An 11,978-nucleotide genomic window follows, 5' to 3' on the forward strand; every position below is an offset into this window, starting at 1 on the left:
AAGTTTTCGAAATAAGCTTTTCGTTCGATGTGAAATTATAATTTATATTCCAATTTTCGTTAAACGAACAAAAATTGCGTATCTTTCGTTACTCAACATTTGTATCCAGATAAGAAATTTCTTCTGCCGTGGATAAAAAATAACCGATATAACTTTCTTGGCCTAGAATTGCCCACTTTCTGTACGTTGTTTCTCTTATTTAATGTTTCGTGATTTGTATATATAAATAGCATTAACGTAGAAGGTTGTCCATTTAAAGAGGAACACTCAAATATCTCTGCTTTTTATTTATATATGAAAATACTATTCAGAACGATGAGGTAATACTGTCCGAAGAAACAAATTTAGCGATGGGAGAAGAATATTCCTCGAGGTCATTTTTCGCGAAATTTCAAGGCCATTTATTTTTAAATGTAATTATATATACATATATATTTGTTGTCGTCGTAGCTGAGGTCAAGTATGGTTCAATGGGCTGCAAAAAATTATCTTCAATTACGTTTTTACGACGTACTCCTGGTCGAAAGACACAGAGAAGAATGAGATTCTCTTGCAGTCACGTAATTAGGTTAGGTCAGCCTAGAGATTAGTCAATCAACGAGACATCTCGTACTCAAGGTCGTTCGAGGCTCATGCCACTTTAATTATCATAATATCCTTGCCAAAGGTACCCACGCACGATCGATGTCATTAAAACAATAACATTGTGTCAATGATATCGAGTAGTTCGCACGATCGGTTAAACATTATTACGACAATATTAACACGATAATGTTTAACCGACAAGTTTTCTCTTCACGTGATATTGTATACATACGTATCTTCTCAGTAGGTTGCGCAATACTGCCTACACGCGTCTCGGTGTATTGACAGACCTTCGATAAAAATCAAACACTGGTATTTTCAATAATTGCAAGATATCGCATCGACCCACTCTATCGTCTCGAGACGGTCACTGTAATTTTCAAAATTCAATATTCTGCGACAATATCGTAAAATAACTATAAAAAGAAAAAGCAACGGGTACACCGGAGATGATTAAAGCGCGGAACTTAAATTGAAGTTGTCCTTCGTCCCTCGAGTGTCGTTTAAGAAAATGGTCCCGTGCGAGAGAAATAAAACACAACTGACCTCAAAGTCTGCTCGTGAGCAACGACCTCGAGAGAAAATGATGTTCATTATACCCTATTTCGGAGCAACCTTGGCCGTTCGTATACTTTTTCTCGTAAATGTAACGTGGATATTCAAACGCGGTCTTCCAAGTCCTCGATCCTCCGTGCAACCATGGCGGGAGGGTTGAAGCAGCGTCGTCGCTGTCACATAAAAACGCGAACGTGATCGAAATTAATGAATTTGTTTGTTTCAGTCCCTCTGTCACGCTTACGGAGGCCACTCGAGTCACGTTACGAACGTGTCGTTCCTCCAAGACGACACACGATTAATTTCCACCGGCGGAAGTGACACGAGCGTTCTCCAGTGGATTGTAAATTACTAATTCCGCTCGATCGGTGGCATTCACGTCGAATTGATTTACATTCGAAATGTCCTTCGTGGTCGACCGGTTGGAAAGTGGACGAAACGAAGCGGAAGCAATATATTCCGAAGTAACTGCGAGACGCTCGAAGGTTGGAGAAACGAAGTGAGACACCTTCGATCCGAAGTAAATCTCTAACAGTATACAGTCAACGCGTTTAAAGACAAAAAAAAAAAAAGGAGGAAACGAACGAACAGGATGATCACCAACGGTTGATACGCATCGGTGTAATTGATTCACGAGTGACTGCGAGATGAATCAAAAGATAACAACGGTCGTTACACGTGATCGAATTTCCGCGTGTTAGGAATCAATTACTAGGAAAATCGGAAGGTTAGTTTTTCCGGTGGAAATCGACCAAAATTAACCACAACGTACGAAAGAATAATTTACGAAGGAATAAATTACGTCGTAATTTCTGTCGTCTTTCGTTTAAAAAAAAAAGTGTCCTTCGCGAACGATTGGCTCGTTAGAAAGAATAATTCGCGTAACAGTCGACGTAGAAGTCGACGAATGTGAAAGCAAAATTCTTCCCGTGGGAAGCAACGTAGTTGGTTAACAAAATTACAATGTTTTTGTTACGGTTAACAAACATTAACCACGACGTACGAATGAATTCGTCGTGATTTCCGTTGTCTTTCGTTTAAAAAAAAAAAAAGTGTCCTTCGCGAACGATTGGCTCGTTTGAAAGAATAATTCTCCTCGTAGTGGTCGACGCGGAAATCGACGAATGTGAAAGAAAAATTCTTCGCAAGGGAAGCAACGTAGCGATCGAACGAAAACGCGAAACGCATACTTCCGTTTGAATCTTCGTTTTCACGAGCTTCATTCGCAGGAAATATTTCGAATTTTACCAGGATCGGTAATCCAAAGAACGAGAATCCGAGAGTTACTTGGCCGCTGTGAATATCCACGGATCGGGAAAAGACGAATGGTAGGAGTACAATTAAGAGAAATTGTTCGTTAATTTCACCGTATAAGTGTCCTTTGCGAATAAACGACTGAAAATTATTCATTTACAAAAGGATCGCCGCAACGACGAACGCGACGTCGTCGAAGAAAAAAAAAAAATCGAAACATCCCGGAGAGCTCGTTCGATGCAAATCGAACGATGTGAACTGTAATTCAGTGTTTATCGATAACGCATAACAAAGTGTCTTTTGCATACACCACATATTCACGACTATTTTTCGAATGTCGGGGTGTTTGTTCGCCGACTTTACAGATTTCCCGTGAGTGTCTCTTTTTCTTGTTTCTCGTCCGATAATCACCCACGACACACACTCGTGGTTCTTTCCTGTGTGAACACACACGACGCGCACTAGAGGCAAGATTTTCGCATAATCAACACCAAGGTAATTAGTTTGCACGATTCTCGCGAACGATCGTGGTGCACGATCGTCGACCGATCGTTCCAACATCGTTCCAATTACTCGTGTTCGTGGAACGTTTCGGTGCGTGTTCAATAGCCACATTATCTTCGTTGTTTCGTCTTGTTCGTTAATTTCAAGCCACTCGGGGACACTCGTGGCGACGAGTTTCTCGCCCATGGCCCGTAAACGGCTCCTACGTTGTTCGTAAAGATTCACGGATGTATTCTATGCTACTGTAGTTCGATCAGAGTTGGGCCTTAGTCGTACGAATTTTTTGTAAATCGAACGAAACGAATTTTCGAGGACGATGGAGGAGTACGAGGAAATCGGGAGAGATTTGTAGATTTGTACAAAATGGAGCGAGACGCAAACGAGCTCGAGTATTTGAACAGATTGAAAAGGAACTTAAGAGGAGAACTATACATGAACTTCTTTCGAAGGAGAACGAAGGTGCTTTCGCAGAAACTTTGTTAATTTTAACAAACAATCGCGAGCTGTTGTTATTCATTTTCATTTACTTCGCCAATACTTGCGATGATTAATTTTCCTTGCGAAGATCGAGCGATTAAATTACTACCAGTGAGGTAAAAATTATTTTGAATATTTAGAAGTAATAAGTTTAATTTCGATTCAATATAAAGTAACAGTGTTCACAGAATTAACCTTCGGATGTGTTTCGTGCGTTATTTATAAAATTTATTAAAGAAACTTGTGCCAAATTGTTGGTACGATCGTACATAATTTATTTATTTTGGAACAGCGAAGTGTGCAGTGTACCGAGTGGACGCATTGAGAAATTAATTAACGGTTACCATTCGTTTGAACGCAATGCTACTAATTCGATTATAATTGTATTCTAACTTGCGAAGTTGGATACGATTCTCGCGTACTCGTATATAAGTAACAGTTTGCCCAACTCTGACACGTGTGTGTAAGTACGTAACGATATACTTCAATTTGGATGTTGAACGATAGAATAGTCGAATTTGTCACGGGGCTACCGAAAACTCCGAAGAATCTCATTTCGAGGACAACGTAGCCTCGAGTTCGCTCGAGGAGAGTAGTGTCTGGTCTCGATCGAAGAAACTCGGAGCATCTCAAAGAAGACTCGAAAATTTGTCGAACTGGTTGCTAAAGAAATGCATTCGACGATCGACTGTACGGAAATGAAAAGGTTTCCCAAAAAGGACAGAAAAGAGACAGAAACACAAGTAATTGGAGAATCGAACGAAATATTGGCACGGAATAAATATAATTTAACGAAAGAGTGAAAACGAGAATGAAAACCGAAAACCTTCGAAGATTTAAATCTCCGTGAAATTTGTATTCCGAGGAAATGTTGTTCCGGATGTCCAACCATCAACGATCTATTAAAATCTATTCGTTTTCTACGAATTTTCAAATTAAAATCGTATGCATTTTTTTGCATCCAATCTCATCGACCGGAATCCTTAAAGATTTGAAGTTCGAATGGAGGATACCTGCCATAGTTCCTCGATGAGATCAACGAGAACCGAGTTTTTGGTAATGGATGGAGAAAAAAGTCCGTACCGTAAAATGCCGTCCAATAGGAAGTACGTAGCATAATATGGAAATCGACGGGTATGCTTATAGAACCGAATCCGTTGATTCGACTTGATTATTAAACGAAACTCGATCAGTTTGCCTGAATACATCGCACGGTTTCATAATCAGGCTTCGTTTAATAGTTAGTATATAAGAAATGTGATAGGATTCTAAACGGTTAACTTAAAGAAGGATTAATCGATTCCTCCAAACTTGCTCGGAGAAACAATCGCTCCAGCCTTTAACATTTGCAATTCGTTCGCTTTCGATGGCTTAACTACATTCGATTCGATTTTGCGAAAGGTATGGAAATCTAATCGAATGAAATATTTTTCCCCAACGTGGATAAAGTAATACAAATGCAATGCTCTAAAAATCCAACCGTAATGATTAACTAGATACCGACAAATTTCCCTACGTAATAAATTGTCGATTCTACTGCCAGTTTATAAAACACATTTTCCTCGAATATAACAAAATTATTGTAACTATTACCGAACTAATCAACGATCGATAATCTTTTCCGATCTAAAGTCAACATCACTCGTGTATGCAATTGATAAAGTACCTTGAACTTTTTGGCAGAGTGTACAAAATTCAAAACTCGAAAATCTTTTAAAACGATAATTTATCATTATTACGTTACAAGCTGTGTTTCGCACAGACGTTCTGCACGGTTTAATATTTGGAAAACGTCTGAAAAAATTTGTCATTTCACTCGAACGTTCAGTTTTCTCTGACCTCCTTAAATGTAACGAATTTTCGATGCAATTTTAACGAATTATTTAACGAACTCGCCTAAACCCAAGAAATAAACTTACATCGAGCGGGTACACTTTCTAAACCACCGACGTACTATTACGTCGTTTCGTACGTAAACGTTGCGAGCCTACGCTCGCCCATATTCCTGTACAGTCATCCTCTTTCAATTATCAATGGCGCGCAACTACTTTGTCGACCATTGTCAACCGTAACTTCCAGCACGCTTTCGCAATGAAATATTCGTGAAAAAGCATCAGACGTGTAATTACGTTCTTCGGATTTACTTTCTTCGTCGGCGTGCACGATCACGGAAGCATTAAATCGCGTTACACTCGCGGTGACTTCAACGAATTTCCCTCTTCTCGATACGAGTGATAATTCACTTATCCGTGCGGGATCAAACCTCGAACGCGTTCCTTCCTATTCCGCGAACTAACGAAAGTGAGCTGTCGCGTTTATTTTACAAGCGATCACCGGAGCTCAATTTAACAAGAATTTACGAGACACGCAATAGACACGCGTAAAACGAAACGGAACCGACCCGAGCCGAGACGCATCGAGAGAACGAATTGCAAAAATAATCACCTCGGAGGAATTAGAACAGAATCGACCCGAAGAAAGTATTCGCAGCTGATTTACCGACAATGAGTAGCCAATATAAAAGTAGTCGGTCGTAGATTAAGGTGCGAAAGAAGGATATACAAGCTGTCGACTTGTATACCGATCGGGAAGTGTAAATACGGTAAGAATCACAATTGCCCAATCAGAATTTCCTTTGGCGTCTCGTATATATTATCTTTTCCTTTTTTTTTTTTTTTGGTACGAACTATTTTACCAAAGTCCAACAAAGCAAGGATAATCAGTCTATTTTCACTCATCGTCATTATGTAAGATATATACATATATCTATATATTTTATTTATGTCACGCCGATGGACGTCTGTGCGTATATGTATCTTTAATGTTTAATAAATCGTCTTTACCGACAGTTCTTTTTCTTTCACCGTTGAACGATCACACCGTACGCGAGATGATTTTTCTACAGAACGATCGATCGAGTTGCTTTTGATATTCGAAAGGATACGAAGTAGTTTCTCGGAGATGAAAATATTTTCGAGGGAGAACATTTCGTAGCAAACAACGATCGATTCGTAGGTGATGATATCGATGATGTTTGAAGATCGAGAGCATTTTCTCGAATTGGACGTTCAGGTTCCTGTGAAAGGATGAAGTACTTGGAAACAAATCCTGAAATGAATAGTTCTCGAGATGTCAATACTATCGATAATATCAAAATGTGTACAAACTCGACAGAGAGCAAAAAGGAAACATAGAAATCAATATTAATGGAAAGTTGTATAAGAAATATTATTTCGTATTTGTTTACAAATTATTTCTTTTGTTTCCATTGTATCGAATTATTTTTTTCACGCTGTAAAGTATAAGAGGAAAACTTGAGACGATAAATTTATACGATTGTTTTACAATCTTTGTCCTCTGAATATGTTTTCATAAACCTTGAAGACGGTCCCGAGACGCAATTAAACACGCTTCTTCGATACATTCTTTATTATTGAATTCACGAGCGAGCACGTGTACAATTTATCATTATTTATTTCGCAGATCGTATCGAGGTAGTTACCAGAATTCCGTCCAACGTAAAAGTGCATCGTTGCCTAGAAACGATCGGGCCGACCTTCGTGCATTTCCTGATTCAGTTGCACGCGTTGGAATAGTTGGTTTTTTCTTTTTTTTTTTTTTTTTCATTTTTAAATCGAAAACTGTGAAAGCGACGTTAATCCATTGATTCGTTACATCGAAGGTCAAGAAATGAGACAAAAATGGTCAAGGTTGTGTCGGAATGAAAGCATGTCCCGAGGCGCGTATCAAATTCTCTATCTCGATAGCATCCCGCTCGTAAAGTAGCCTCAGGCGATCTCTTCTCGCGATGATTAATGCGCTATCGCCATTCGCGGCCCTGAGCCTCCTAATTTCCTGACTGAAATATTGCCGCTTTTTGCCGTCATCTCTTTTACGAACGTCTGAATCGGTATCATCCGCTGGCTTTTGCCTGAAAACGAGTCGGTTGACCGAGGCGAGTTGATACAGTAGAGCCTCGATTATCCGAATTACATAGTCTGCGGACAGGATGTTCGGACAATCAAACGACTATATTTTATTATTATTATTCGAGTAAAAACCTTTTGCTAATAGTATACAGAGAATACACAGTGAACGGAAATCGAGATAAAAATAATGGTAATAAGTATTTTATTGGGTATTATCGTACGGGTAAAGGATCTTTGGTAACAGTACATGGAAAGTATATAGCGAGCAGAACTCGAGGTACGAATAAAGATGATAAATATTTGAATATTATTATTGTTGTTGTTGTCGTTGTACGAGTAGAGACATTTTGTTTATAGTAGAGAGATATCGAAAACGATGTCAAATGTGATTGATTATGTCGGTGTAATTAATTTGTTATCCGCTTTCTTCGTAAAAAATACATTCTTCTTTCCTTCGATTCAAGCAGATCTATCGTTCAGGAATAGAATTTATTTATTTTTTTTTATTTCGCAATCTGTGTATAATTTACGACTGACGTAAGCATTTCGATCTATAATTTTTTCATAAATCGACCTCCGCACCAGTTAGACGAGACATTTGAAAAATCACAAGGGAATTATATAACGAACAGCTTATAATCGCGTGTGCGAGAATTAATGTGTTTTTACCAAACTCGATTCTTTAGCTCAACGCTTGTCTCATCAATTTTCCTTTTGAAACATATTTCAGTGGAACGCGATTAACGTATCATACAATATTCATTGGACATCGTTATAGAAATTATGCAAATTCATGTGATATATATTTAAGTGTATAAATCAAAGGTATACGTTCAAGCTAAATTAAAAACAGGGAGAATAGGAATTTAAGCGGATAGATCCTACCTAATATCCTCTATTTAATACCTCGTTCGAATTGATAATTTGAGTGGAAATTTTACGTAAAAAATTAAATAAACTTTTCAGACAACTTTCATTTTCGCTTGAAATTTTTGATCGATCCATTGAATCTTAACGAATTAAGGTTTGGCCCATGTGGTTTTACCTTTACTCGTGAATCAAATGAAAAGGGACGCAAGGTTATTTTATATTACATTCAGAAATGTAACGTGAAATTTATTTTCTAATAATATCGAAGTATGGTGCATTTTATACGCAATTCGTTTTGCGTTTATATTTCTTCTGTGCTTATTCCTCGTTAGAAATGACACGTGTACCTTAACATTTCTAATACGAATTTTCTTTCGGTAAAATGTAATTCGTTCCTAATCAAGTATACAAATATTGCGTGTGAAATGTATTCGAGTGAAAGGATAAACGAAAAAATTACAAATTTGACAGAATTCGTTCAAGCGCAACGAGATGCGTTAATCGAGATAACCTCAATTGACAAAGAAATTGTAAGAAATCTTACTTTTCGTGCGAAGAATCAGTCGTCTCCGTTTCTTCGGTTTGTTTGCATATCGTAAGCATTTCTAGAACCGTTGTTAAGTGAGATTAATTTAATGTACGTATTTATCGGATATATTTAACAAATCTTAATGGGAAGGTTTTATAAAGGAAACGAATCGATGGAAAAAAAAAAAAAATCGACGAATGCAGTATGGGTACGGAGACTTAATTCGAACCAATTGAAACAGGTTGAAGAAATCTCGATGCACATATTGCTGTCTCGCCAAGCAGTTAAAGTCTTGTAACCGCTAACTGTTAGTCGTTCGACTGATTGGCTCATCGATCATAGTTAATTGTCCTCAACGTCTGTGCTATTGATACAATCGTTACGTACACAAATATACTTTTCTGGTATAGACGATTTACGATTTTCGTATTTGAAAATTACGATAAAAAGAAATAACAGTATCCAGTTTTCGATGACGAATATACGAAATCGATTGCCCGTGTCGATGTTGCGTTAAACTTACGTATTTGTTGTTTAACGCTGTCTCGAACTGGAAATTTTCATTACTTTTGAACAATCGTTTCCCAAAACTGATCAACTGATATCAAATTATCTTGCAAGTTTTTCAACAGTTTCGATTATCTACGATTAGAGTTGTTAACCCTGCGCGAACCATCTTCTCGAAGAATTTTTTCTTCATTTTCAAAATCAACAGCACCGAACGAAATTTGAAACAATCAATAACCGTGTACGTTCGTTCCTATTTCCAATCGTCAAATGCCAAAGTTAACGTTACGCGTGGCAATGGCTGCAAAACGAGCGAGTTCGAACACGCGAAGAAAAATTACACGTTTACCGTATACTTTGTATACGTTCGTTGCGCGGTTGCAACAGCGGTGCTTACCGGATTAAGTTTCTCCTAATCAAAAACGATCGAAACGGTGAAAATAACAGATCTTCGATCGAACGTTGGGTAAATCATCGCGAACAAACCCGAAGGATCATCGTCGGTACGTTTCGTGTGCCAAGAAATACGTCCTCCGACCGTAGAATATTGTACAATAGTTCCTTTCGTTGAATCTGTGTCCAACAAAATCGACTTGCCGGATGATCGAACAAGAAACTTGGCGACACGACGTCATGATTATAGAGTCAACCTCGTTAACAGTCTTCAATTACTATCGACGCGACAAAAAGCACAAGCTGTGTGTATTTATCGTCATCATCGTCAGCCTGATCGACGATTCATTCGCTTATACAAAAACTCGTAGACCACGCACGCATAATTTCGCGGCGTATGAGCCGCGCTGGTTGGAAAAAAAAAAGATTTCCCGTTCTCAACCAGTCGGGAGGAAAAGTGGTTGCTTCCCACGACGAAGGGCCGATTGCAGCCAGCTTTCGAGCAACTCTTGCCGCCGCGCGAACGTTTTCTCGTGCGTGGCCGTGAGCACGGGCGCGCGAGCGAGCGAGCGAGCGAGCGAACGCACATAGATCCGACCCGTCTCGGGTAGTACGGTCAAGCACGAGGAATGGCCGAGCAACCAGCGCGGGGAAAGTGCTGTCTTATTGGTTCCTCGATTACCATGTCTCCCATTGACACTTGTTCCTACTAAACGAACACGTCGATTCTTTCGTCGACAGAAACTTGGCCGAAACGTTGTCTAATTCAACGGAGTGACCATCCAAAAAATGGGTATTTCGTTCGAACGAATCTTTGTACAGATAATTATTCGATTAACTTCGAATTTTGTCTAGGAAATTATTCGGATAAAAATGTTTTACGGTAACTCCTCGTTGAAAGTCTAGATTTTAACCTCCATAAAAGGTTTTCAAATCATTTTAACCCCTGTTCAAGCATACACGATCCGTTCGTTCGGAAAAGAGAGATGCGCGTATCATTCATCGATGTAAATTGAAATTCTTTTGTTACGCTCTGTCGTTATATGTTTGTGGGAGTATCGTTGATCGATGCGTGATTAAAAATGTCCCGATGAATTCGAATCTGAACTCGTGTGCATCTGGAAAGTTCATCGATCCGTTGGCAATGGTTGGTAATGTATATATATAATGAGAAATAGAAATTTTAATTCTAATTACTCGCAAGCTACCGAACCCGGATAATGCGAGACTCGATGGCTGTTGCTCTATCTCTCTCACTCTAGATGTATCCAGTTCGCTCTCCTCGTTGGACAGTAGCGAGACGAGGCAACAAGGCTATTAGCAACATAACCTAAATAAAAATTTTTCAACGTCACGAACTATTGTTACGTTCCCGTTCTGATGTAACTTTGAATTTAACGCAACTAGAGTTATGGCACTTCTTGCCGCATGCAGGTTACCAGAGGAGTTATTGTTTTCAATGCGATTGTATTTCAGTTAATAACCATTGTTACTTCTTGCGATAATTCTGGTTCGAATGTTGCAAGCTGTTCTACATTACACCATTTTAGAGTACTATTAGCTTCTATCTGATAACAGATGTTTCAGGTATTGTTGCTGCATTTTTTTTCTTTTTTACCGTTTCGCGTGTTGCAATCGCGTTACTTATTGTGCAATGAGATAATACCGAGCATTGTCTCACGTATTTTTAGTTCTTTGATATGATAATTCTTTACGTGATAAATTATATTTATATACTATCCGTGACACAATTGCAAAGGTCGTGTACACTTGTTTATTATTCTTAATGTATTGCATTGCAAATTGGATAGCAGTGACGAATATTGTAAATAGCGAATTTTATCGTAATAATGTGTTACATTTGAATTACTACAATTTACTAAGTAAAACACGAAGCTAACGCGTAAGAGTAATTGACCTTCGAATATCCTTGAATGGAAAATCACGGTTCAACAACCTGACTTTTGTCATTAGAGATCGTACAAAGATCAATGTATCGTACACGGTTGAATTTAGGCTAATTTCTCATACTACTCGAAGCAACGGAGACGTTAAGATCTTCTGAACGAACAAAACACCCTATGTGTAGGACAGTTGCCGTGCAACGAATTCACCTATGCGAATCATTTGTTGCGGACGCCTTTATGTAATCGAGCGTGTCGCAAGATTTCATGAATGAATCGTTCTTCGTTTTATCATCTGTTACGCGAGAGCATGTACGAGCGGAGGATGGTAGTACTTTCGCGCAACAAACGTGAATAATTTTTCGATTCGCCTAATTCAAATACTTTTGGCGCTGTGATCGTGAACCGTCAAATTTTGAAGCTGTATGGACAAATTTTGGTTAACTTTATCGAGAAAAAATCTAGTATATT

General features: G+C 38.6%; 1 protein-coding gene across 4 annotated transcripts in view; it reads left to right on the forward strand.

Moving 5' to 3' along the window:
* Nucleotides 1-6,223, forward strand: part of LOC143146742 (echinoderm microtubule-associated protein-like 2) — a 61,259-nt gene extending 55,036 nt beyond the window's left edge. For all 4 annotated transcript variants that reach the window (XM_076311330.1, XM_076311329.1, XM_076311331.1 and 1 more), the window contains one exon: nucleotides 1,367-6,223. In XM_076311330.1, coding sequence (XP_076167445.1) covers nucleotides 1,367-1,495 — 129 coding nt within the window. In that variant the 3' untranslated portion in view covers nucleotides 1,496-6,223. The remainder of the gene's footprint in view (nucleotides 1-1,366) is intronic.
* Nucleotides 6,224-11,978: the final 5,755 nt, after the last annotated feature.

The sequence above is a fragment of the Ptiloglossa arizonensis genome, chromosome 5 (assembly GCF_051014685.1).
Source record: "Ptiloglossa arizonensis isolate GNS036 chromosome 5, iyPtiAriz1_principal, whole genome shotgun sequence".
NCBI lineage: Eukaryota > Metazoa > Arthropoda > Insecta > Hymenoptera > Colletidae > Ptiloglossa > Ptiloglossa arizonensis.